This window comes from Lipophrys pholis, assembly GCF_963383615.2.
Source record: "Lipophrys pholis genome assembly, chromosome: 1".
Lineage (NCBI taxonomy): Eukaryota > Metazoa > Chordata > Actinopteri > Blenniiformes > Blenniidae > Lipophrys > Lipophrys pholis.
The window spans coordinates 9265696-9293066 of NC_137635.1; the positions used below are offsets into that span (position 1 = coordinate 9265696).

The 27371-nt window shown below is 42.0% G+C and overlaps 1 protein-coding gene and 1 long non-coding RNA gene across 3 annotated transcripts; one reads left to right on the forward strand and one right to left on the reverse strand.

The window, feature by feature from the left end:
- Positions 1–6420: 6420 nt before the first annotated feature.
- Positions 6421–14796, reverse strand: LOC308124735. The gene is made up of 3 exons (XR_013936322.1): positions 14657–14796; positions 7801–8017; positions 6421–7703 (listed from the first exon to the last, which is right to left on the reverse strand). It is a non-coding gene; the product is annotated as an uncharacterized lncRNA (long non-coding RNA).
- On the forward strand, positions 11813–18365 carry ccr10 (chemokine (C-C motif) receptor 10). 2 transcript variants are annotated; one of them, XM_080487941.1, is made up of 2 exons: positions 11813–11933; positions 15308–18365. In XM_080487941.1, the coding sequence occupies exon 2, from the start codon at positions 15310–15312 to the stop codon at positions 16474–16476; it is 1167 nt and encodes a 388-aa protein (XP_080344067.1). In that variant the 5' UTR covers positions 11813–11933; positions 15308–15309; the 3' UTR covers positions 16477–18365. The 2 variants fall into 2 exon arrangements, with proteins under 2 accessions (XP_080344067.1, XP_080344066.1); XM_080487940.1 differs by lacking the exon at positions 11813–11933 and adding an exon at positions 15055–15107 and having other exon boundaries at positions 15308–18359.
- The last annotated feature ends 9006 nt before the right edge of the window (positions 18366–27371 follow it).

A 27371-nucleotide genomic window follows, 5' to 3' on the forward strand; every position in this document is an offset into this window, starting at 1 on the left:
CTCCAACTGTAAGATGACACACAATACAAAAAAAACCCTGATAATAAACGAAGAAATGCTCGACTAAAACTACTCTTCATTTCATGGAGGTGAGTAAAACTGACAGCATTGTTGTGTGCTGTGTGCCGTTCCAACTTACCCTTGGCAAGACGAGAAGCAGCAAGCAGGTCAGAGCGTTCACACTCGTACGATGCATCTCTGCAAGTTGGTTCCACCTTTCTAAAAAGACTGAGGAGAGCAAGCAGAGGAGATCCACTGCTGAAGTTATGCATGGGTCGAGAAGAATAACAGAAACATCCTGAATGATTTAGATCAAACACTTTTCAGTTCAGGGGCCACATACAGAACTTTTTCATCTTGAGTGGGCTGGACTGGTAAAATGGTGCCATAATGACTTTGAATTTTATACTTCAAAGTCTTTCTATGTTGTGACAGCGAGTATATGTGATGGAAATGTCGATATTTTCACAAAACCAAATAATTATCGCCAAAAATGAATACAATCTCAACATAAATCCAAGTTTAATGAAACCTTCTGCTGTGAAATGTCCACAGAACGTCTGCCGCTGTTGCATTCTGGGTGTTTTTACAGACTCATCCTGACAGCTTGGCTGTGAGGCTGATGATCGTTTGCTATCTTCTCATCTCAGCTCGGGTCTCAGTGTTGTGTTGTGTCACTATTAAAAAAATCAGAGTTTTCTTTGAAATGTTTTCTAGGTGGTTTGGCCGGTTTGGAGCCTGTTGTGGTCTGGTTTTAGCCCGTGGGCCTTATGTTGATTTAGACGAACAACTTTCAAGCCAGTGAACTGGATCTGAGCTTCTATCGTCTCTTTAGTCTCACATGATAACTGTTCCTGAGTCGTGCGTTTGGGTCCTACCACACCAACAAGGTATGATGATGAAAATTTGCATTGATTGTTCTCCTCTATAAATTATTTAGTCAGTCCATAGGTGCTGATGATGTACACTTGAAAAGTAGAATATATTTTCTTTTACATACAAATACAGACCAGTGTGGTATACATATTTAGGAAGATACACCATGAGAGCAAAATTGAATGTTAACGATTTGAAATTCTGTTCTGAGGTCTACCACCTGTCTCAGTCACTATAGATTTGTTTTGCAGGATGACTTTCCTTGGCTGCAGTCATTCAAAGATATTGATATCATGGAGTGAACATCTGTGCATGCGAGCTGATGGGGGGGGCTGTTCGCTTGCTGTCAACCTGTCGGAGTTTCATTTAAGAAAACATATGGAGTGAAACGCAATTATTTGAGCGGTGACAGGTGCCCACCTACGTATGTAGTGATACGATGTACTCTGATCTGATAAGGTGATGGAACATTCGACACTAAAACATTTAGGAGACTGATGGGAATATAAGCTTGAAATAAAAGGGAAACATTGGATGATAAGTTTTCCATGGTCTTGTGTGACTATAAAATGTGACACACGTTGTTTTTTTAGTTCTGGTCAGAGTCGAAGTCAACGGGGGTAAATTACTCATTAGATGTCTTTCACAGAGATGGTAAATCAATACTGTAGCTTGAAAACATTGTGCTCCAAATCAATATCATGTAAAGCAGATCTCAAAGGTTCCTTCATTGTAGTGGTCAGCACAGCCGCCTTATTGCAACAAGAACTGAGTTGCGTACAGGCCAAGGCCTTTCTCTGGAGCATTTGCATGTTTTTCATGTCGGTACATGGATTTTTTTTTCCAGGTATAACAGCTTTTTCTAACAAGGATAAATCTGCATGTTGTGTGGGTGATTGAGTGTGTGCTGCTGTTCTTACCACCTGAATAGAGTGTATGTGTGCTTTCAACGCTACGTCATTGGGTAAAAGCTTCGGTTCCTGCCTCCTTGGTCTGGATAAAGACTGTAGAATATGGAGGCATGGATGGATGAATGGTATTAAACAAGGCAAGTAAATAGCTTGCAAAGTGTTGTGAAATAAGATTATATTTTTATTTGTTTACAATCCACACAACTCACTAATACGCTGCTGAGAATCAAAAACTTCATGATCCCATAGTTGTAAGCCACTGAACATTGTGGGCGGCGCTGCTCGTGGAGGATTGTGTTGAAAATTAGGGTTGCCATGTTTGCCCCGTTCATAGAGCCGATCCCAGCAGGATATAGCTGGACAGGTCTCCAGTCCATCACGGGGCACACACACACACACACACACACACACACACACACACACACACACACACACACACACACACACACACACACACACACACACACACACACACACACACACACACACACACACACACACACACACACACACACACACACACACACACACATTTTAACCTGGACCTTCTCAATGTGATGCAAGAGCGCTAACCACTGTGCAGCCTGTAGTGACACTCAATGGTATAATTTTTTTTAAGTAATAATGTCGATTTTTGCATATTGAGGTTTATTCTGTCTCACCCTGCAGGTGACCTCAGGTCCCTGCTGCAGAACATTTATACAAAGTGGGCTCATGGGGAGTCCCAGGCATTCATGCTGGTGGTCCACCTCAGGCTCTGTACCAACACAATGCATCTCTCAGTAGGTGGCATTTGACAGTCATCGCCTGTGGCACGAGATGTTGTGAATTTTCTTAGTTCCTCACGGCCCCATGTGAAGCTTACGATTGTATGATGGCAGAAAGAAAAAAAGAAAAAAACCAACTGAACGCTTTCCCACTGAGCATGCAACGTCCATAGACGTCCAAGACACGTCCGTGCTTCCAGACCGTAATCTGGACGTCTGTTTGACAGCCAGAACTAGTTGACAAATGACACATAAAAAATTATGGACGTCTAAGACACCCAGAATGAGTTGAAAGAGACAGGTCACAAGCTGCCTGTTAAGTCCAACTGCCTGTATTGATTTGTCATTAAAATAATGAGGGAAGTAGATCATGACAGGCAAGAGGAGACAGCATGTGAAGTTTAATGAACAATGTCTGAGTTATGAACTTTTTGCTGCTTCGGTTGCAAGGTATTGAACTTTTTAAGCTGCACGAAGACACGCACCACTTTGATCACCTTTGATTGTGTGACTACAACTATGTACATGAGTAAATGCTATGGTTTGTGCTCTGGCCTCACAGAGAGAAGGTTGTGGGTTCAGATCCAGCTGGTGGTGTTTGTGGAGTTTGCATGTTCTGTGTGTGTGTGTGTGTGTGTGTGTGTGTGTGTGTGTGTGTGTGTGTGTGTGTGTGTGTGTGTGTGTGTGTGTGTGTCTGTGTGTGTGTGTGTCTGTGTGTGTGTGTGTGTGTGTGTGTGTGTGTGTGTGTGTGTGTGTGTGTGTGTGTGTGTGTGTGTGTGTGTGTGTGTGTGTGTGTCTGTGTGTGTGTGTGTGTGTGTGTGTGTGTGTGTGTGTGTGTGTGTGTGTGTGTGTGTGTGTGTGTGTTTCAGTTTCCTTCAGATTATCTGACGAGTGGAGCAAAAAAATAAACTTCGTCTTCCCACACAAAACACAAACATGGATTTTATTTGCCAAATATCACACAAATAGTTATTTCAGAATTATTTCACTGAATTATCTTTGATTTCATACGATGGTTTAAAAAAATTAATAATGAGGAAATAGCAATAAAAAATCCAGTATAAGAATGATAAACTGTAAACATGTCTCCCGGTTCCAGTCCTGAGAACCTGGAATGGCTCACAAAGCTTGGAAATCATGAAAAGATGGAAAATATAATGTTTTAAAACTATTTTACTCAAATACACTACGTTGAGTTTCCAACCGAAGAAATAAAAAATGTGAAAATAACCTTTTTTTTTTGCTTTTCATCATGTTGAAAGAAGATAAAATTATAAAAGTAATTCAGGAAAAATGTTTCCTTGTTAAATATTTATTACTTGTCGTTTCTTTTTTTAAGTGTTTTGAAACTATTGGGGGTAAATTAGTTAAATGTCATTTCTACAGAGCCAAATTCCACACCGTCATTTCACCCTGAAGTGACGACGTTCTTGTTGATGCTTCCGTTCTGAAGTGTGTTTGGGTTGAAATGATTGTCAGAGTCTTTCTGAGTGTGTCTCGTCATTGTGCACAATTCAATTCTAATGTCGCTCAACTTGTGTGCTCGTTATTTGTTCTCTTTTTCTCTTCATGGGTCTGACGGAGACATGAGCTTCATTTCTTTCTCTGGGTACTCTGGTTTCCTCCCTCTTTCCAAAAACATGCATGTGATTGTAATTGACAACGTTAAATTGCCCTTAAATGTGAGTCTGTGTGTGTCCTGTAATAGACTGATGACCTGTCCTCATTCTTTAAAATATAACATTCAGAAAAGACATGCGGACAACACCCAAGAAAGACGTATAAAAAAAGCTTATATTCTGGCCCCTCTGACCACTTTTTGCTCAGTGAGTTAATAATGGTTGAGTGGCGTCTGTAAAATATGCAGTGTTTTCTCCTCTAATTACCCACTTATTCAGCAGTGAGATTTATTCTTTGTTATCTGGACTATTCATCACTAGTCACCCAGTGTGAACTTGTATCACAGCAAAAACAGAAGAATCTCATTGTGATCCTCCTTTGTGAATAAAAATATCTCATACAGCCTCTCTTTGTTACTCAATCTAACAGATTTTATAAGAAAACTTTACGCAAGGCCAATGACGACAATGCAAAATGTAACTGATAATTAATTATCCGTGGACAAATTTAAACCATGATAAAAAAAAAAACGATGATCACTCTGGGCAAATGCGCTCCAAACAAATAAACACTATTCTGAAAGAACCAGAGTTAAGGGTTTTTTCTTCCAAGCATGTGAATGCGTTCATATCATCGGAGTTTGGAAAGAAATAATGGATATTGTCACTCACGGACAGATTGCAGGAGTGAGGAAGCTTCTCTCGGATGCGGTGTGGCGGCTTTCAGTCCCGTGCGTCTCGGGGCGTCAAGTGAGACTGAACCTGAACAGGCGCGCGGAGCAGATCCGCGCCTGTGAAGCTCCGCCCATCGTCGTACGCGTCTCTGCTTGATCCCTACAACATCCCTACAATATCCCTACAACATCCCAACAATATCCCTACGACATCCCTACAATATCCCTTCGACATCCCGACAATAAAACGGCATCTCTGCATCGCTTCTCCTGCTGGTAAAACAACGCATCGCAAAAACCTCGCGTCACAGCAACAAGGAGCACAATTTACACCGCGTCATTTACTTTTAGGGACATAACTTGATTTCTTTCAACAGAGAAATATCACAGTTCTATAAGAAGAAGAAAAAAATGACATTTGATTTCACCCCCAACACTTTTTTTTTTTTTTACCCCACATTGATTAAACCATGTGCTTTTGACAACACAGTATTAAAGACTTTTTTTTTTTTTATAGCATTTCGACAAAACTACTGGCTTTTTCTTCCCAATGAGTGTTGCTTTCCACACCAGCTCTTTTGATTAGGTATTGTAACTTGTTTGTTTTCAGAATTGTTTTCCACTTCTACTTTTACACCTTGTCACTCTTTTTTCTAAAGCCTTTTACAATATGTCGAACCTTATATCCTACTACTTTGGTATTAGGAAGCTGACGTTTTAACTCATCTAATCATCCATCATTCACAACCAACTTTACTTTGTCCAACTCAGCTTGCCCATAAGCAAAGGCCAAGGGCGCCTCCAGGGGGCGCTACAAAACCAGGGGGAAAAAAATCACTTTCTATTTGACACCTGTTTCACATTCCCATCTCGCCAAGCTCTCAGAGAATCAGTGATCATCAGAGATGGTTTGTTTTGGGGTGATATGGGACTATCAGCTCTTTAGGATATGATGGAGCCTGGTTGTTAGGTTCAAAGAAAGATTTTAAACTGAACAGGAAGTCCATGAAGAGAAGCTCATATTGCAGTGGTGTGATCTCTCCTGCTTCCTGTCAACAACAGGACAGTCATGCAATAAGGTTCAGTGAGTTGGTGCTGAGTCGGCAAAACGAAGCCGTATCCATTTCTTTGTGGTCCTCGACAGAAGGGTGTTATTTTCTTTCGTCATCATCTGTGAGATTCTTGACACCGGAGTGTTTGATCATCTCTGCCACATTAAAACCGAGGCCCCGTTTACATAAGGACAGTGAAAACGCTGTGAATTTGACACCAATTTCAGGTTGTGAGAAATGAGCCCAACCTGACCAATACAAAATTAGATGTTTCTTCATTTTTGCTCTCAGTTGATCGTCGAGCATTCCCTTTGGTGTGTTGGACATTTGAATAGAAAGTCTTCTTTCTACATATTTATAATGCCTTTTGTCCATTCAAAGCGTTTTTCTTTCTCAAAACCTTTGTGAATGATATAAACAGACTTCAGCTCAGATTTACTCTCAATCTAAATGATTGGCCATTCCCTTTCCTCTACAACTATCAAGCAATTTTCAGAATAAAGAAAAACATTCTTTGGCTTCAGGTTGATGCTTTTATCCAGTTTTACTTTGTGCATAAAAAACCCCAACAACGAATCAGAGTAAAAAGAACAACATACAGGGGAAAACTTTCAGTCATTTTACTAATACAGACATTTAGAGATCAGAGTTTATTTTGAGTGCAATAGAGACATGTAAGTCATACACTTGGTGTTAAATACCTCTAACGTGTTTGTGAAACGTCATGAGTCAGAGACCAAATACTGATCCAATTCTAAGTATACATTTGAACCGAGAACGCATGAAATGATGTGTTCTTTCTCCGCCCGCTTTATCAAGAATGCATCCACACCGGGCCTGTGCAGACTTGGGAAGCCAAATTACCCACAATGCATTTGGCACGAGATGCCGGAGGAGAAAACACAAAACTGTGAGTGATAAATCTGAAATATTAGCGTCATTGTTTAACAGAGTCTTAAGAGTGTTTTAGGCGAGAATATAGTTGTTTAAAACGTTGACATGAGGTCGATATTTCAAGATCAATCTTACTTGAACATTTGTTCTGATGTTTTCGGAGATTGTAGCAGTGTGAATGTGTTTAGACACTCAGTGCATTCATTAATATATGACCTCAATCCGCCCCTGGTTGTTTCAACAACTCTGACTACCACTGCAGGTGGCACCGTCAGCACTCCAGCCTCCACCCCTTCTGCCCCTGTTGGAGCCACAGCCAGCCGGCCACAGGAAGAGATGGAGGGACGGCCACGCTGAGGGAGCAGGCAGAGAGAGAACTAAGAGATGTCTCTCGCTGCCTTTGAAAAACTTGTTGAAATTGAAATTGTAATTGTTGAAATTCACTCGAGGCAACTCGTCCTTTAAAGCAACATTGAACAATAATAAGTCCTATAATTTACAGTCAAATACAATTTATACAATTAATCAAAGCATGGAAAGTAATATTGCAAAAGTTGAATAACATATTTACATCTATCTCTCTGTCTTTATCCATCTATCTACATATATTTACACTTGACTAGAGAACATGACTACAGGTGGAGAGCTTCCTGTCTCGATGTAGTTCTGCTCTCTGAGGCCTGCAGGTCGTTCTTCAGGAGCAGGGAGCCAGACAGCGAGCCTCACTTCCTGTCAGGTCCCTCTGGTCGCCCTCAGCGTCACCTGGGTCGTCTCCATCATCATCGCTTCATCTTCCTCCTTGTAACCACCGTTGTGACAAAGAGGGCGTATCAAAAAGATGGAGCAGCAGCAGGTTTGGCGTGACGTCTCTTGTACTGGTCTTCAACCTGGCCTGTCAGTCAACATTCACCTGCAAAACATTTTATATATTGTGATGTAATAATGTCAAGACGTTGTTGTGTATCCTTAGTGTTTATGATTGTGATTATTGAGATAAGCTTACTTACTGGCAACTGGTATGGGTACAGCAGGGGTATCCTCCATCGCCCAGCAGAAAGTACTCAGCTGGTGGATACAGTACTTCCTTCCATCGCCCAGCAGAAAGTACCAGCTGGTACCAGTACGTGCTGGTATATGGGAGACCTGTGCACGACAAGGGCATCATGCGAAGATCCCAGGTTGCCCATGTACACATCAATAAACCTCCTTCGGCATCACAAATACCTGCAATATGATAGAAGGGGGAGGTTTTCTGTTTAGGTAACAGATGTGTTGTGGCTCTGCAGGAGGAAGAATCGGCCCCAGCAGCACAGCGGAATGCCCGATGACCAGCAGGAGCATTAGCGTCAACATAACGACACTCCCTGGAAACCCTGAAGGCTGGTGTCACGCCATCTCCAGGAAAGAAAGTGGCTGCTCATTATTATTGACCTGCGTATCGCTGCAGGGACCTCTGTTCCTCGGGAAATAAAAGAAAGGACTTTAGAGTGACTAAAAACATACCATTTCTTTATGTTCATAATGTTTCTAACTCATTTGTGTTTTTACTGTTGTAGGTTCTGTTGAAGTCTGTTCAATAAAGTTTCATTTAACTTTAGCCACTGTCAACCAGGTATGTATTTATGTATTTAGTCAAAGGAGAAATTATTTGTGCCAATGATTGGTGTCCTTAACTGTAGGATGTATATCAGACAAATGTAACAGTACATATTAATGACAGCAAAGGGCAGGCAGGTATGTAAAAAGCTGGTTAATTCATTTAAAATACATCAGGGATCTTCAGTAAAACAAACAGGGAAATAGTTGTTGTATTAGTAGTAAATTTGAGATCAACTGCTTTTGTTCTTAACTGAGCTCCAAGAAGATGAATAGTAACAGAAAGAACTTCCTCCTAATATGCAGATTATAGAGCATTTTCCTCCTAACATCCAGATTATAGAGCATCTTCCTCCTCTGTGATCCAGATCATAGTGCATCTTCCTCCTCTAACGATACGTGACTATCTTCTTGAATCATAAACAATAGCTGGTGTACAAATAGACGTTAACACCCTGATGAAAACGATCCCTCGGCTCTAGATTTATTTTCAGATTAGAGATTAACTTGAACCAGTAGATCGGGGGTCTTCAGATCCAGGCCTGGACATTTTAGCTTTCTCTCATCAGCACAATCAATGTAATGTTGATGTCATCAAGCTTGTAAAAATGCCAATAACGAGTATTTTATTGCATTCAGGCGTGTTGAACTGGGAGAGACTAAAACCAGCAGGACAGCGGCGCTGCAGGACGAACTGAAGACACCGGCAGGAGACGCAGCTTCACTTTGTGAGTGCAGAGAAATGAAGCAGCTTCCTGCTCCTCCTCCAAAAGCGGTTCCTCCTTCAGCTGCACGAACCAACAAAAGGTTTCTGCGGTGGACCCCCCCCCCCCCACACACACACACACACACACACACACAGCTTCCTGTGTTCAGTTGCTGTTGATGTTTCAGTCTCGAACAGAAAACTTTCAGTATCAAAGGGCAAAGGGCTCTGAATGGATTACAGTGTGTGAAAGTGTGTGTGTGTGTGTGTGTGTGTGTGTGTGTGTGTGTGTGTGTGTGTGTGTGTGTGTGTGTGTGTGTGTGTGTGTGTCTGTTTCAGTTTCCTGCAGATTATATGACAAAGCCTGGGAATCATGAAACGATGGAAAATATAATGTTTTAAAACTATTTTACTCAAATACACTACGTTGAGTTTCCAACCGAAGAAATAAAAGATTTGAAAATAACCTTTTTTTTTGCTTTTCATCATGTTGACAGAAGATAAAATGATAAAAGTAATTCAGGCAAAATGTTTCCTTGTTAAAAAAAGAAACGACAAGTAATAAATATTTAACAAGGAAACATTTGGCTCTGTAGAAATGACATTGAACTAATTTACCGTCAATAGTTTCAAAACACTTAAAAAAAGAAACGACAAGAAATAAATATTTAAGTGTTTTGAAACTATTGACGGTAAATTAGTTAAATGTCATTTCTACAGAGCCAAATTCCACACCGCCATTTCACCCTGAAGTGACGACGTTCTTGTTGATGCTTCCATTCTGAAGTGTGTTTGGGTTGAAATGATTGTCAGAGTCTTTCTGAGTGTGTCTCGTCATTGTGCACAATTCAATTTCAATGTCGCTCAACTTGTGTGCTCGTTATTTGTTCTCTTTTTCTCTTCATGGGTCTGACGGAGACATGAGCTTCATTTCTTTCTCGCAGCGTCGCAGCGTCACTATAAGAATCGAAGTTTAGCCTCATTAAATCAGACTTACTGCTTTATTTGTGTATTTCACTGGACTTTAACGCAATGAGAGGGAAATCATTTTGAAAACTTCAGATCATTTCAATGTTTTTAACATTTTACAATTTAAATGATAAATTCAAAGGACGAGTAAGAATATTAGAATCTTTTAAGTGTCAGTTTTATTGTTTATTATTATTATTATTATTATTACATAGAATAGAATAGAATAGAATAGAATAGATCATGATGAGATAGTTTAGAATAGAATAAGACTGAGAACAGGAAACGACATTTTGATATAATAGATTTTGATGTAATAAAATTGATTAAGGAGAACAGAGTAGAATAAGTTAGAGTAGAATAAAATAAGTAAGAACGGAATGAAATTTAATTGATGAGAAGAACAGAATCAATAGATTAAACAGAATCAATTCTATAGCACAGAAAGACTGAGAATAAAATAATAGAATAGAATGAAATAGAATGAGATTAGAAGAGCAATCAAGGAAACAATAATTACATTATATAACATAGATACAATAGAAACAGCTTAATGTTTAGCATCCAAGAGTGAAAAATAAAACACAAAATAAAAACTTAAATATTCAAGTTGCAGTAACAGCAGTAACACGGCTGCATTAAACAAACATTTAATTCTCAAATACAATCATCAAAATGTTTAGTTCAGTTCACAAAATGTTCTGGTACATTCTTCTCTGTAATTAACTGATTTCAATGGATAAATAGATGTTTTTAATATTTAAATAAAAATGGTATTTCGTACTTTCAGGGAAAGATCAGATGAATTGATCGGGTGAATGTCACTTTTTAGTAAAGAATATTTCAATCAGTTTTAACTGAAAATCAAACCGTTTGAAAGCCATAAAGGTTTAGTAGAACCCGTTTGATTTTGAATCTGAGTAATCAGAGTAATCAGACTATCATAGTATCAGAGTAATCAGAGTATCAGAGTATCAGCGTAATCAAAGTATCAGAGTATCAGAGTATCAGAGTAATCACAATATGTGTGCAATCAGAGAGCTGGAGCTCTGCAGCTGCAGCTGGCAGGTTGAACAACAGGTCAACTCTTTCACATTAACTCAATAACAACCACAAACACAAACAGGCTCCGGGTGGGAAACCAGACCACAGAGACACGACGGATCAACAACAGGTCAACTCAGTCAGCCAGCAACTCCACCGTCAACCAGCAACTCCCTCGTTAACATGTCAACTCAGTTAACCAGCAACTCCACTGATAACAAGTCAACACGTCAACTCAGTCAAACAGCAACGCCACCGTCACAAAGTCTATCAGGAAAACCAACGAGCGCAGCTCCATTCTCATGGTGTAGGAACTGAATGTTCTGGTCTGTGACTTGTTAACGTTAACGTGTCTGCAGTCTGTTCATTCACTAACGTAAACGTGTCTGCAGTGTTAAATGCTAAGAGGAGGGGGAGTTGTGAGGAAAGTTAACATGAAATGAAAGTTAAAACTGGTTTAAGAGGCAGAAACATTGGGCGCCTCCAGTTCATCCTGAATGGTTCCACTGAATTCACCTCCACCTGGACTCGAGCTGCATTTCAACCAGTTCACTGGAACAATCCGTTTCAAAGACTTGCAGCTGCAGTGACCCCTGGTGGTCAAACTGCAGCTCAGAGCCACAAACGGTCAGGAGCTCCGCAGGGCTGCTGCTGCTATTGGCTGCAGCCTCTTTCAGCTGCAGGTCTTTGTCAGACTCACATCGAGTCACTCCATCAGGAGGAGAAGCTGTATCGAGCTCAGCTCCAACAGCACCTCCAACCAGCTCCAGCAGAATCTCCAACTGGCTCCAACAGCACCTCCAACCAGCTCCAACATCTCCAGAAGTGAGTGTGAGGAAAAGTTTAACGTTTGCAGTTTCAGTAGAACAAACAGAAAAGCAGTGACTGAAGACTGTAAAAGACTAAAGAAAGCTAGAAATGTGAGCTTTGGAATTATTGAATATCAAATAACCATAAACCATCATTACAGCTGACTGTTTGATGTATTTACTGTTTGAATTTCTGTGAAGGCTGTGAAGCTGTGGTTGTGCAGGAGACTAAATCTGAGCCTGAAGTAACTCACTCAGGTTTAGATGGTTTCTTTGAAGGAGCTGCGTGAGACAATATCTGCAATTTCTCTTATTTTAATGTCAACTAGTACCTACTAATATAGAGTCAAGCTTACTTCATGCGCAGTTGAAGATTCAAATTAATAGATTTAGACAAAAAAAACAAACTTTAGTATTTCCCCAAGTGAAAGGAGAAATAAGTCAGAAGACATGCAAGTAGTTACACATTTATGCATGAGAAAGAAACTTCTTTAATACCCTGCTTCAGGTAAAAATAGTATTATAATTGTGTTTCAGTGTGATAAGCTTTATTGAATGTCTTCAGAGTAACATTCGTTTGTTTTGCTTCATTTGGTAAAAATCCAAAAGAAAACCTGTGCTGGCATCTTCCACATCCCAATTTACTGCAAACTAGCAGCTTTGAAAAAAACAAACTTAACAGCATTAAAAAAAAAAAAACTAACTAACTTCAATATACATGAGAAAAACTGTATTTCTGCAAAAAGGTTAAATAATTATTTAATGTAAATATAAATCCCAGTGTTTTTAGGAATAAATGTCACATTTTAATGCATGAAAATACATATAGAGTTAGAATTAAAACATGGTCAATATATTTGACAGTTGGAAAAAACATCATAGTGTCCCCTTCGCAGTTTCAGTGAGAGATTTCTGGAAAAACCCCAAACCATCTCTTCAAATCACACAAACGTTAAAGGTGTGAATTTCAGCACAGTGTTACATCATACAGCGATGTGACCTGAAATATTACCGTTCTTAACAAGCATAGGGAAAATAATGTGATGCAGCTTCTTTTCTTTTTGAAATCTATTGGCAATGCCTTCTTGAAAAATGTAGTCCGTTTTTTAAAATATATTTTAGGCATTAAACAAGATAAGAAAGAAAAAAAAAAAAAGAGCGACTGACCTCCTTTTATGTGTGAAGCCGTTGAGTTGAAAGAGACGCTTTGATCTTACTTTTGTTTACTTTGCATTTACTACAAGGATTTAAAAACTGAAGCACAAATGAAGCTGAAGCTCCAGAATTTAGAAGCCGATAATTAATAATAATCGTAAAAAATAAATAAATTAAAACATAAATATTCACAGCGTTTGTGTTCTTTAAAAAAAAATATATATATATAAAAAGAAAAGTGAAATATTATCAAGTGTGATGAAAAAAACATAATTAATGAGCAAAAAACGTGACGTAGTTTTAATTTAAATTCAGTTCCGTTTGATTTATAAGGTGCTGATTGTTTGTACTCTCAGTCATTTACACAGCGTCCAACCTTTTCTGTAAATGACTTTCATTGTCAATTGGGCTCTGTTTGAAACTTAATCAGATTTAACAACGCTCAGTTTAAGTTCTTTGTCGATGATGTTTGTGTATCTTTTCCTCCTTGCTGAGTTAAAACTGAACATTACTCAAATATTGATCAGCAGTTTTTGAGTTTAGAAGAAGAGCTGACCGTAAAATGTAAAAATTGTAAAAACTGAAAGAAATTTATTGAATACACTGAAAATTGTTTTAAAGTTTGGTACTAAATCTTTAAAAGAAGGAAACCGCACATCATCAGTTTGAGGTTCAGATCTGAAAAACAATCAGCAGCAGCTCGAGAAGTCTGATGAGTCAAACTGTGAAAGAATGTTATCAGGTTTTATCAGGCTTTTGTAAAAAAAAATAAAAATAAATTTGAAAGTAGTGGAACAGAAATAAATCCAGGTGGAACTCCTCTCAGCCCAGCTTCTAGTCTGCGGCTTGTCTGCATCGTCAGCTATGCTTCAAGTAACGGTATATATTTTTTTAAAGATAAAAATCTATTTCTATTGACAGCCTGAGAAGTAAAAACGTAAATATCTTGTTTACTTTCTTGGTAACTTGCAAAAGCGGGAATAAATCCAGGTGGAACTCCGATATTCATCATCGTGTGAGTTGGTTTATGCAGATTTTGTCAAATACTCATTGTGAAGGTTTTCAGATATTTAAATATCTCATTGCAGGAAAGTGCATGATGAGTGTATTTTATTTTCAGTTCATTTTGCTTTCAAATGTAAATAGTTAGACAGTTTAAATTGCGGTTATTAAGAAAACCCAGAGGGACCCTGAACAGAACAAAGTGTAGTGGAACAGAACAGAATCCAGGGGGAATTCCTGGATTCTCATTCTGTTTATGCAGTGACACAATCCCTTTCATGAATGTCTTTTCCATGTCTTCTACTTGTTTAGAGTTAGATTATTGTTATAAATCACTTATTTTGATTCAAATCGAACAGTTTACAGTTTTTTGGGTGAATTGTGAGAAAACGTGTGACACAAATTAATTTTTTTACTTTTATCTACGACCTGAGAAGTAAAAAAAAAAAAAAAAAAATCTGGTTTGTTTTTCTGTTCAATGTCTAAATTTACCTGCTGAACATTTAAACTGCGAGCTATTAAACACATGTTTAATAAATCAGTAGATTCGATATAAGTAAAGCAGTGAGCCAGTCCGCTTACCTTCACGCTTGCGGTTCATTTCAAGCAGCTTGTGCGAGAGGAGTGAAACGTTACAACACTGTGAGATGAAATGATAAAAGCTGCTTGTGGAAAGTGTCTGTAGCGGCTGCTGGCACGCGACACTGACTGATCACAGACCTGAAATGTGCCCACGGTTTCCTCCTGGTGCAAACGGGCTGAAGCCAGAGTTACGCGAACCGCCGGCCAATGAGTAAAACCAGACAGCGTGAGTCAAAGTGAGGGTTAGCGCTGCCTCTCGCCCACGGCCTACTTTAGTCACACTTTACAATCAGCAGACGAGTCGCCGTGCCAGCTGGGGCCAAACCATCACACCGACCCAGTCTCGCTCTAAACGTCCTCAACGTGAGGCCAATGAAGTCCGGCCGCTTCAACTGTGACGAATCTTGCATATGAAACTACCATTGTAGTTGGGAAATGGAAAAGTTCCCAGGTACTTGTGAAGGCAGCTTGTGGCAAAGATGGACGTTAACTGAGGGTGAAAAGATAAATAGAGTGAAGTATGATCAGCATAAAAGGCCATTGTCCCTCCGTCCAACTGGTGGTTCTCACGTTATGATTCTGTTTAAACGTCTTAAAGTAGTAGATTCCGCGTCTTCTTAGTGAACAAGGTCTTTGTTTCTTACCTTTCAGAAATGGATTACGACCAACATGACATTTATTATAACGTCTCTGATGACTACGACTACAGCTACGACTACAGCTACAACTACAGCTACAACTACAACAACAGCGACCCGCTGTGGAACCTGAGTAACGCCTCGCTACCGGCAGACTTCGACCCGTCGTCCGACTGGTGCGAGGCCGACGAGCAGCAGGAGCGAACCATCAGGATGTTCCAGACCTTCGTCTTCTGCCTGATCTTCCCGCTGGGCGTGGCGGGGAACTGCCTGGTGATGGCCACCTTCGCCCTGTACCGCCGCCTGCGCCTGCGCAGCGTGACGGACGTCTTCCTGTTCCACCTGGCGCTGGCGGACCTGCTGCTGCTGCTCACGCTGCCGCTGCAGGCGGTGGACACGCACCGCGGCTGGATCTTCTCCGTCGCGCTCTGCAAGGCCACACGGGCGTGCTACGCCATCAACACGTACAGCGGGCTGCTGCTGCTGGCGTGCATCAGCGTGGACCGCTACATGGTGGTGGCCCGGGCGCACGCCGTGCTGCGGCAGCGCGCCTGCATCCTGATTGGCGGGAAGGTGGCGGCCGTCATGGTGTGGCTGGTGGCGGCGCTGCTCAGCCTGCCAGAGATCCTCTTCTCCGGCGTATCAGGGAGCGGCGCCAACGCCTACTGCGGCATGCAGGCCGGCGGACGGGTCAAGATGGCCGCCAACGGCGCCATCATCGGCGTCTTCTGCCTGTCGTCCTTGGTCATGGTGACGTGCTACTCGTCCATCGGCTGCGTGCTGTGCGAGGGCCGTGGCCGGCGGCGGGGGAAGCAGTGGCGCCGGCAGCGCACCCTGAAGCTGATGGTGGCGCTGGTGCTGATCTTTCTGCTGTTCCAGCTGCCGTACACCGCCGTGCTGTCCCGCAAGATGGCAGGCCAGTTCTGCGGCCTGCTGCCGGAGTACATCACGTGCACACTGGCGTTCACGCGCTGCTGCCTCAACCCACTGCTGTACGCGCTGGTCGGCGTGCGCTTCAGGCAGGACGTGCTCCACCTCCTGCACGACTGGGGGTGTGCCCGCGGCCTTCGGCTGGCGCCGCCTTCACTCAGCTCCACCTCCGGATCGCCCACCGCTCTCTCCCCAACATCCCCCACCTCCCTCGTCCCGACGTCACCCGACATCTTCTCAGCCCACAAATGAAGCGATAGCCAGCGTTGGACCTCTTGGAGATCAAACTGCTGCAGGTCGTTTAGAGGTCGTTTAGAGGTCATTTAGAGGTCATTTAGAGGTCGTTTAGAGGACATTTAGAGGTCGTTTAGAGGACATTTAGAGGTTGTTTAGAGGACATTTAGAGGTCATTTAGAGGTCGTTTAGAGGACATTTAGAGGTTGTTTAGAGGACATTTAGAGGTCATTTAGAGGTCGTTTAGAGGTCATTTAGAGGTTGTTTAGAGGACATTTAGAGGTCGTTTAGAGGACATTTAGAGGTCGTTTAGAGGTTGTTTAGAGGACATTTAGAGGACATTTAGAGGTCGTTTAGAGGACATTTAGAGGTCATTTAGAGGTTGTTTAGGGACATTTAGAGGACATTTAGAGGTTGTTTAGAGGACATTTAGAGGTCATTTAGAGGTTGTTTAGAGGACATTTAGAGGTCGTTCAGAGCACTGATTCTCAACCGGGGGTCCGCGGACCCCTAGTGGTCCGTGGTGTAATTGCAAGGGGTCCGTGGAAATCAAACTGGACTGAACAGTTTAATTTGATATTACCGGCCCATACTTGATCTGCACGCAGACCGGAGCTGTCAGCAAAGTGGATCAGGACTTCAACTCTCTGCACAATTAATATGGTTGATGAAGTTTTAAGTCACGACGGGAAAAGAAAGAAAACGGTTGTGGAGCTGCTAAAGGTGCGTTTACATAAAACGAATTTTCCAGGGTCGAGGCGTCACTCCGTCACAGGACAGTCACAACCTTTTATCATGAGTTACAAGTAAGAGCAGGAAACTGTGGCCAAATCTGTGCGCTGCGGCCGCCTCCTGTGCGTCGTTGCGCATCGTCACTTTCATTAATCTGTCAGGAATGTGGCGAATTGGGAGAATTTGTTATATTCAGTTGTGGATTTTGCTATGAGAGACGTATTCCAAAAAAATAAAACAAAGTGATTAGAGAGTCGCTTCCCTTCATAATGTTCAGTTGCAGTTCCTGTTTCAGCTCATTTTCTCTTTAAAGTTGATTTTCTGTTTCATTATTGTCATTTAGTATTTGAGGCCGTTACGTCTTCATTCACTTTGTTTCAGTGAGTTTGATGGACTTTCTTTGATCAGGCGAACAGTTTTTTCTATTCGAAATGTCTTTGTGTTCATTCATTATACTTTTTGCCATTTTTTAAAATTTGTTTTATTCCACGTTAAAATAAATTCACATTTATTTTATTTTTATTTGTCTCTTGGGACTTTTTCATCAGTAGCTTTGTTACGACGTTTAATATTTGAATTTAGTTTGTAATTTTAGTAGTTTTATATACTTTGGTTGAATTCGCTCTTTGACTTTGAGCTTTGATGGTTTTAGGATGTTTGGGCAGAGATTGTTAGTTTAGCGTGAAGCTAACATGCAATGTGTTTCAATGTGCCGCTGATAAAGCCATCGCGGCCCATTAGTTTGTGTACGCGCGTTCACGCGCACCAACTAATTCCGGGACTCGGGTTTTCCACCTCAGAACCAGAGGTCCAAGTGAGCTCCAGGCCCACTGGGAGCTCTGTGTGGAGAACCGGGTTGCGGAACGAACCTCGCCAGAGTCCTCGGTCTTTCTCATCTCCCCCTCTTTCACTAGCTCGAGTCTGCGGTTCCCCTGCGCTCGTGTTATCTGATGAAGATAAGCTCACACACACACACACACACACACACACACACACACACACACACACACACACACACACACACACACACACACTCTTTGTACATAGTGTTTGCTGTTTAATAGATTAGATCTCCGTGTTAGGTGTCATTTGCTACTTGAATGTGTTGATTTATGAGATGATTTCTGAATTATTTCTGAATTAATACATTTTTGTTATTAAACGCCTGTTAGCTGAATTGATCGATTCTTGGTGATTATTGTGTATTTATTGTTGACAATTCACTGGTTTGTAACACTCTGTGCTCAGATCTCACCCCTTCCCATTTATTTAAGATTGTTATATTTTACGCAGAAATATTAACTAACTTAAATAAACCTTTTTCAAATGAGACCGATATTTATGTATTAGCTATTTCCAGTTTATCTGGTGGTGCCCCCCCCTTTCTATTATTAATAAATAAAGAACACATTTATGCAAATTAAAATTTGCATTAAATTATTTTTGATAATTAAGTAATTATTCAATTACTTTAGGAGTTGTTAATGAGTAAATGGCCGTTTACTTCCATTAATAATTTCAGTTTTTCATAAATTACTTCCAGTGATTTATTACTTTCAGTAATCTATTACTTCCAGTAATTTAACACTAATAACCAACCATAAATCCCAACATCGGCCTTCTCCTTGCCGTTCTACTCGCCGCTCTGCGTGGGTTCAGGAGTGCACGCACTTCTGCACTGCGGTGAATAATACATATTACATACATCTCTTCGTCTTCACACACACTCATCCAGTGATGAGTTTATAAAGTAAATCATTCAGAACCCATAACTAAGAGGCATCTTTGCTGGAAAAAAAACACTTTTTATGGTGATTAATACCTGCATAGTAAAGTGAATGAATAAGGAGATTCAAAGGACTCATCAGAAATCATTTGCTCCAAAACAGAGATTAATGACTATTTTCTAAACGGACACCAAACATTGAGACTGAAGATGAATTTGAGTTGATTGCATCTCTTCCAGGTCATCTTGGATCTCTTCAAAAAGCCACTTTATGCTCTCTGCAGCTGCTTGGAGGTCCAATTTTGAATGGTAACTAATTCATGTCACATGTCTCCTTTATACTCACCTTTAGAAGGATTTAATCTACAGTCTCCTTTTTATTAAATCTGCATTTGGTTTTTAAAATCCTTTATCTGATTTTGTACGTTTTGCTAGTTTTGGAGGCATTACAGGTACATTTTGAATCTCTGTGAGGGAAATTAGTTCTGAAATAATACACTTATTCTTGCCTCCTGAGAAATATGCACATCATGTGCAACCTGTCCAAGTGGAGATATGACCATTTAAATCACAAGCAAAGGAATGACAGCAACGACATTTTGACATACAAGCATCAAATAAAATCAAAAGAACAACTTCAGCTGCAATTTCACACAATATCTTGTTTTTGATTCCTTCTTCAGAGGATTTTCGTGACTTCATGTGTAAATCAGAAATACCCTCTGACTTTATCAGGCACTGATCTCACACATTAAACCAGAGAGAAGAAGAAAGTACCCTTCAACCCACATCTCCACTGATCAAAATAAGAAATCTTGAGGATCTTTTAGCGTTTTTAGCAACAAGCTAAGAGTTGAGTGAGATTCTACAGTTTCAGTTCAAGTAACCAAAGTATATTCTGAAATGTCTTCAGAGTTTTTATGAATCTGACCAATTCACAAACAGCTTCTCTGAAGTGCTTGGAAGCTTGTCAGAACCGATTAGTTCAATTACCTGGTTACTCCTGGTTATCAGATTTTTAAGGTCAGGTAAACATGATCAGTCACTCTTATTGAGTTATTGTGGACGAACCACCAAAACTATCTTGATGCAATTATTTCATTCAGACCGACTAGTTTTCCTCCTCTAATCTCGACAGAGTCTGGTTCTGAACCATTTTGTTTGAAGCTCCTTAACTAAACACATTTCATTCAGGAATATTAGTGTAGTGTCGGGAGTGTGTTTGCTGATACCAGTGCTTCCTGCAGTTCAGGATCCTTCCCATTCAGTGACATGTTGATGATGATCTTACTGGAGGAAGGCCGCCATGTCTGCTCAGACTGATGAGCCTCCTCATGTTAGGGTTAGCCTTTAAAACTAACAACACAGAAAACCAGACAATGACTCACCAAGATGGACGCAAGCCCACAAACAAACAAACAAACAAACAAACAAACAAACAAACCAAAACTGCAGGAATTAGCAGAAACAAGAAGTCCAATGAGGTGTGGTCAGATAGAGAGAACAGCAATGGAGGAGAAGACAGGAGGCAACAGGCAGAGGATGGAGGATTAATGTGATAGAAAATGAAAGAGAAGGAATGGAAAAGCTCAGGACTATGCAGAGAAAGTCAGAGAAAATGATGGTTGATGTATAAAGAAATGAAAACAAGATGGCAAAAAAAAGACAAGCAAAGAGAGCAAAGACACCATTAACATCCACTGAAGGACACAAGAAGGAAGAAGACACAACGCTCTTCAGAATCCAGGAAATAACTCATTTGGGCTTCTTTTGTTTCATTTTCAAAAAGTTCTAATGAGCACAGCAGATTTTGGTTTCAATCTCTTTTAAAAAATGGTATTTTACTTTATACACACAATCTCAGTATTAGTATTCTTGGACTAAAGTCTCAGCCCACATTTCTTTGACTTTCATCCACGACAGCGATAACATTAGCTCGAAAAGGGGGCAGCCCAGAGCGAGACAACAGCCACCAAACTGCTAAAACTGGAGGAAATACTGCAGGTAAAATATTAATTTCTCCTCTTCCTCTCTTTCCCTGATACAGAGATCAGTGTAAACATATCCAACAGTTCAATTGTCTCTCTTAATCTAATTATAATTCAGAAGATTGAATCATTGCTTTGAGGTGTCCACTGCCGTTAGTATGGTTTTCTTGAATGAAACAACAACCTAGACAAAGATTCCAAAGCTCTTCAACACAATGTCCTTCGTTTAAAAGCACAGAAACTTCACTTTACTGCTCCAGGGCTGATGCTGCCATTCCAACACTGATAATCTCTGAAGGAGCAAAACGAGACCAAACAGACCTGAGCTCAGGGGAACATCAGTCTGAAGTCTGAATGGACCAAAGGCTTTTAAATTAAAGACTTGAGCTTGGTTTCAAGATAAATGCACAGATTCTTTTCTAAATATAAAAGATTATAAAAGGAAGATGTGAAAAATGAGTGAACTGTTATTGGAAACCTTCTTTTCTCCTCCATGTAATAATCTTAATGTGCGTTTTGTGTCTATTCCAGTGAAATATCACTGCAAGATAAGAGGAGCAGTCCACTGGAGCGATGGGAGGATTTGGGCAACATGACCCTAAATCTGTAGGGCTCATGTCAAAGTATTTTAAGGAATCATATTTTCTACAGCAGAGTTGATTGTTTGTAAATCAAGGCTGCACGGTGCAGTAGTGATTAGTGCACTCGCCTCAGAGACTAAATCTGTGTGACGTTTGTACGTCTTCCTCGTGGCTGTGTGACTTCCAGAACAGCTGCTGAATAAACTGGCGTGTTGCTGGTGATTACCCAGGGTGCACCCTGCCTTTAGCCCCCAGAAGCCTTGAATTGATTTAACAAAGCAACGCAGAAGATGAATGGATGGACGCAGGTTCCTAAATGGCGTGACGCACACTCCCTCAGAAAAAGTGTGAAATCTATGGACGGACTAAATTGGATTGAATTGAGTTTGATGAAGGAGGGACAGAAAGAGTTTCAGAAGACAAAGATGACAAACTTTGCGTTTGGAACACGACTTCCCTCCACCTCAATAACAACCGGAGGCCAAACATGTTTCCACAAGGCTGCTGTGAAGGTGGAGAGTGCTGCAGGTGGGTGTGGCGGTCGTCATGATGTATTTAATGACTGGTAGGGGAAGGGCGGGAGACGTGGCTCCCCCCAGCACCTCCCGCTGGGGTCCCGCCCCGGCCCGGGGTGGGTGCGGCTGGAGTGCGGGGGGCGCGCTCCCTCGGGCGTGGCGCTTGTGGGGGGGCTGGGGTGCGGTGCTCCTTCTCCACTTGCTGTTGGATTGGTGGAGGTTGGGATACCGCGGTGGCCGGGAGGGGGCCCGGCCGGCGGCCTGAGGGTGCGAGAGTCATCACTCCCCCCCCGTTCCGTGTGTGTGTGTGTGTGTGTGTGTGTGTGTGTGTGTGTGTGTGTGTGTGTGTGCGGGGTGGGTCATGGGTTGGGTTTCCCAATCAAGACCCGGGGGGAGGGGTTATGGGGCGGGTGGAATATGAGGCTCCTGGGGGTGTAGAGCTGACTGTTCTCCGACCGGGGCCTGCGCGGGACTTCGCTTTCCTGGGTCTGGGGGCGGGGCTGGTCCGGGGCGCGGCGGCTGGGGCCGTCTCTGCCTTGCCGGGTTGGGGGGGGCGGTGGGTGGGCCTGTTCCCGGGGGTGCGGTGGGACTCGCCGCCGGGGTTGGGGGGGCTCTCGGCCCGCTCGGCCCGGGGGCCCTGCTCCGGCCTTTTCTCGGTTTGGCGGCTTGGGTCGGGGCCTGGGGCCCTGTGCCCTTTGTCCTTCTCTTGTGGGCCCCTCTTGCCTGGGGGGGATTCCTCTCTGCATTCTCCGTCGGGTGCTTTTTGGGCGGGGGCGGGGCTCTCTGGGGTGGTTCGCTGGGGTCTCCCCGGGCCTGGGGGGCTTCTGTCTGCCGGGGTGGCGGTGTCCGGGCGCGGTGGCCTCGGACCCCGGGGTGTCACCACGGGTCCCCCCACAACAGTTCCGGCCACACCCAGTGGACAAGCCACACGCACTCACACACACATACACGCACACACACACACACACACTTTCACTCCTCACGAAAGCTGCTTCTGAAGTTGCTTGTTGTCTGTCATCATTTGCTCAAACTTTAAAAATCATGTTCCTCTTTTGTTGTTGCCTCTTTGTTATTTCATGTTCCTGCTTCACGTTACTGTCTAGATAGAGCTGCTCAGGCTGGTTTAATCTAGGAAATCATCTTACTGTTTAGATAGAGCTGCTCAGGCTGGTTAATCTAGAAAATCATCTTACTGTCTAGATAGAGCTGCTCAGGCTGGTTCAATCTAATAACAGTTGGAAAGTATTTGGATGAGTGTGATTATTGCAAATAATATATGTAGCACAACAAGGACATTGTATGTTATCCCCTTCCCCCCTCCCCCCTCCCCCCTCACCCCTCCCCCCTCGACTTTCTTCTCTCTCTTCTCTTCTCTCTCTCTTTGTGCGTTCCCCCCCGGTCGTGTACGGCAGCCATGCCAACTTCTGACGGAGAAGGCAACAGGAGGAGACTCCAGGTCTCTCCCTGTTGCAAGACCAAAAACTGTTCTGACTCCGAAGGCTCTCAATCACATCATATTGTTGGCCCAAGCTGCCGAACAGGACAAGGGCAAAAAAAAAAAAAAAAAAGACTGGTAGGAAACTCCAGACCTTTTGTTTCAGGACCGCAGAGGACCTGGAACAACGTCCTTCTCAGTTCAAGCCGTGAGATTAGATTCACTCAGATGAGCTGAAGGAGGCGAGTCATCGTCAGTCCAGCTCCACTCTGTCACACCAAGCTTGTTTATCAGCCGTCAGATGACAAAAAGCAGAAGATCCGAGTCACAACTCTTCGCCACAAGCTGCTTCGCTTCCTTCCGCAGGAGAGGAACACATGCCGTTGTCCAACTGAAGGAGCCATGACTGCTGAGAAACTTTACAGTCGCTGCTTCGGCTCAGTTGAAATGTAAACATCGTCTTCTTATGTTATTGTTGTTTTCTTCTTTTCAAGCCCAGACTGATTTTTGACAGAAACTAATGAAACGTGGGTCTGAAGTGGTCCAGGAGTTTGACTCCACCGAAATCAATCAAGCTTCGGTTGAATTTCAAAAATCTGTGTAAAATAATTGCGTAATGTAAAAAACCTTGTAGATTTTGTGCAGATTTCTGCTGTTCAGTTTCATTTTCAGTAAATATGTCTCATTGTTCCTCATTTTCTCTGCTGTACTTGTATTTTACTGCCTTTCACAGAATATTTGAGGAATAAAGCTGAAGACAAATCCCCACATTTCTCACATTAAACTTGTAAATTATCATTTGACAGTGGAGTTGGAAAAGCTGTAATGTGAACCTTAGGCCACTAGATGGCAGCACTGTGTAGAGCTCTAATAAGGTGTAACGGTAAAACTGCCAGGGAGGGATAAATCTTTTACTTAAATGTGATTTTACGATTTCAAATCTCACAGTCAAGCTTAATCTTTTTCACCAGCATGTACTTTTATATGGGAAGATGCTATATAACCATAACTTCACCCCATATAACACACCTATTTGGAATAGCAGATATATAACTGTTAAAAGTCGATTTTTATTTCAGCAGAGGGATCAAGATCTCAAACATTACTCATATATAACAATTCAATATCCCAACACTTTTCAAAGACTTCTATTACCCAATTACGATCCCATTATTTAAAATGTCCTAATCCCCCTAAATTGAAAGAAATCCATTTTAAGATATTGAATGGGTTCTGCACATCCAGTGCTCTGCTGAGGCAAAGATTTGGTTTTGAAGTAAGTGTATTTTTTGTTGTGAAGGAGAAACTAGTGAACATCTGTTCTTCCACTGTACATTCTCACAAGCTCTATGGTCTGATAATCATGACTGGCTTTCCACTAAAGTCCCTCTGCTAAATGATTTCTCAGAAAACGATATTATTTTTGGTCTTACAATGGAAAACTCACACCATGACTTCCTTATTAACAATATTATATGTGGTGAATTTTACATTTACGTTTACATTAATACACAAAGCAAAACACTCGAAAGTCAAACCTCATTTTAATGCCTTTCACAACTCATTCATAAAATATTTTAAATCCCTCAAAATGCTTAAAAAATAATAATAATAGCCAAAAACTTGTTAAACATGATAAAACCATAGCCCCCTTTTAAATCTGTACTCTACTTTACCATTGGTTTTTCCACTTTAAAAGCCCCTATGTATGTATTATTTATTTAATTTTATATTTTTCCTATTTTGTGTGTTGTTGCCTTTTTGTTTTGTGTCCATTTTGTTGCTCGAACTTGTAGTTTTGACTTATATTATATCCTAACTATTGTTATATCGTTCATTGTATATGACATTCAAGTGCCTTGTTATATGTATTTATTCTGCACTTTTGTTCACTTAAAAAAAACAAAAAAACCTGTAAAACTGCACGCTTTAAGTGGTTTTTTTTGATGATGGACCGGGTTTATGACACGAAGTCTCCTCGTGCTGCATCTCACTAAACATAAATCATGTTTGTAAATGCAAAGTTACGAATTGTATTCATCCTTATCTACAGAAAATGTTCAGACATTCCTATTTGAGAAATCCAATTAATTTTACATGCACGCACATGTATATAGAGAGAAATTAAATGGGCCCAAGAATGGATCCCTGTGGAACTCCAGACTTCTAAAGCCTACTGCTGGACACATCATCAGTAGACTTGATGACTCGCCGCCCCAATTCCTTCATTTAGATTATGTCATCATCAATACGGTCATCAATACAAGCACCTGAGGATTCAGTCTCTGCACAAGGTTTTTTATCCAGGAGCGTCATTTTCCTCTCATCATCCAGAGAAACGCACAGTCGGCTAATCGGTGACTCTAAAATGTCCTGCGCGGTTGAACGAGTCGTCTCTCCGTCTGTCCTGGTGGCATCTAAATGATCACACAACACAACTCAAAGTAAAAGCCAACACTTAATCATGGTAGAAACCGCTGTGTGATAAACAATGAAATATGTCCAAGAATCGATCCCTGAGGAATCCCACAAAGCACAACGCTCCAGGTGGAGACGCAGTCAATGCATGATCCCGACTGTCCGTAGGAAGTTCGGATTCCCACCATCCGGTTGAAGAAGGTGACGCTGGCTGCAGTTCCGTAGTTTAATCAATTCAGTAGAAATTTCTGCAGCACAAGCCAAGCAACACCTCACAACCCTTAAAAATCTACATTTTGTGTTGTTTGCAGAACCAGGAATAAACTAAATGCCAGAATGACTCACTACACCACCTTGTGGTATAAAATGACATTACAAGACTGAATTAGCTAAAGATTATTCTTTAACTTATTTCAGTCGATATTTCTGCAGTGGTGTACAATAATACCACTCCTTTCCCACATCCCTGTCACCCTGAAGTCATCTTCTTATTTTTATGTAATTCATGGTTTCATTACTCTTCAGCTGTCAGAGTTTTGTTAGTTGTTTAAAAGTCTGTCTTTGTATATCTGTTCAGCATCTCTGCAGCACAACACAAGACATTACGAGTGTGACGTCGTGTGAATCTGTAGATTCACACGACTAAATGCAACAGAACTATGATCAAGAATATTTGAACTTTTTACATTCAGGAAGTAAGTCCACAACACTAGTGTCATATTCTGTCCATCTGTTTGTTCTCTGAACATCGTGGAAACATGAAATTACTTGGAGTTCAAAGTGTCGCTGCGTTGTGCTGCTTCCAGCAGGTTTAGTAGAAATATTTCTTCTAACAGTTGGTGTGTTGAAGCTGCTCAGGCTGCAGCAGGTGGAGCCAGAAGTTAGAGGCTTTAGGACCCAGTGAGCTCCTGCTGTGAGAAATAATAATGCTGCTGCTGCTGCTGCTGCTGCTGCTGCTGCTTCAGTCCTCCTCCGACCCGAGTCGGACAGACCTGCTGGATCGGACAGACCAGACCCACTGGCCTCCTGCTGGATCAGACCAGACCCAGCAGACCCAGCAGACCCAGCAGAGCCGGTGGCCTCCGACTGGAGCTGCTTCCTGTCTCCCCTGGACATGGTCAGAGACCTGCCAGAATGCACCAGCAGGTGGAGGACGTCCACAGATCACCTGAGAACCTGTTCCACCTGAGCTGCTGCTGAGTTCTCCCTCCCAACAGAAGTGATCGCTCTGTTCTCTAATATTCATCTTCTCTTCTTGTGTTGGAGTTTTTCTTCTTCTCGCTGCCTCTGGACCCCCCCTCCCCACCCACTCACCCACCCACCCACCCACCCAACCACCACCACCACCAACAGCCCAACCCCCGCCGCCTCCCCCTCGCTCAGCTGTCACTCCGCCTGTTGCCGTCAGGATATCCCCTTCCCTCTTCCTAGGGTTTCATAATGCTCCGGGACGCAGCGAGTGCTGACTCTCATTCAGAGCGCCGGGTGGATTTCATCCTGCCGCTCGCCAGACGATAT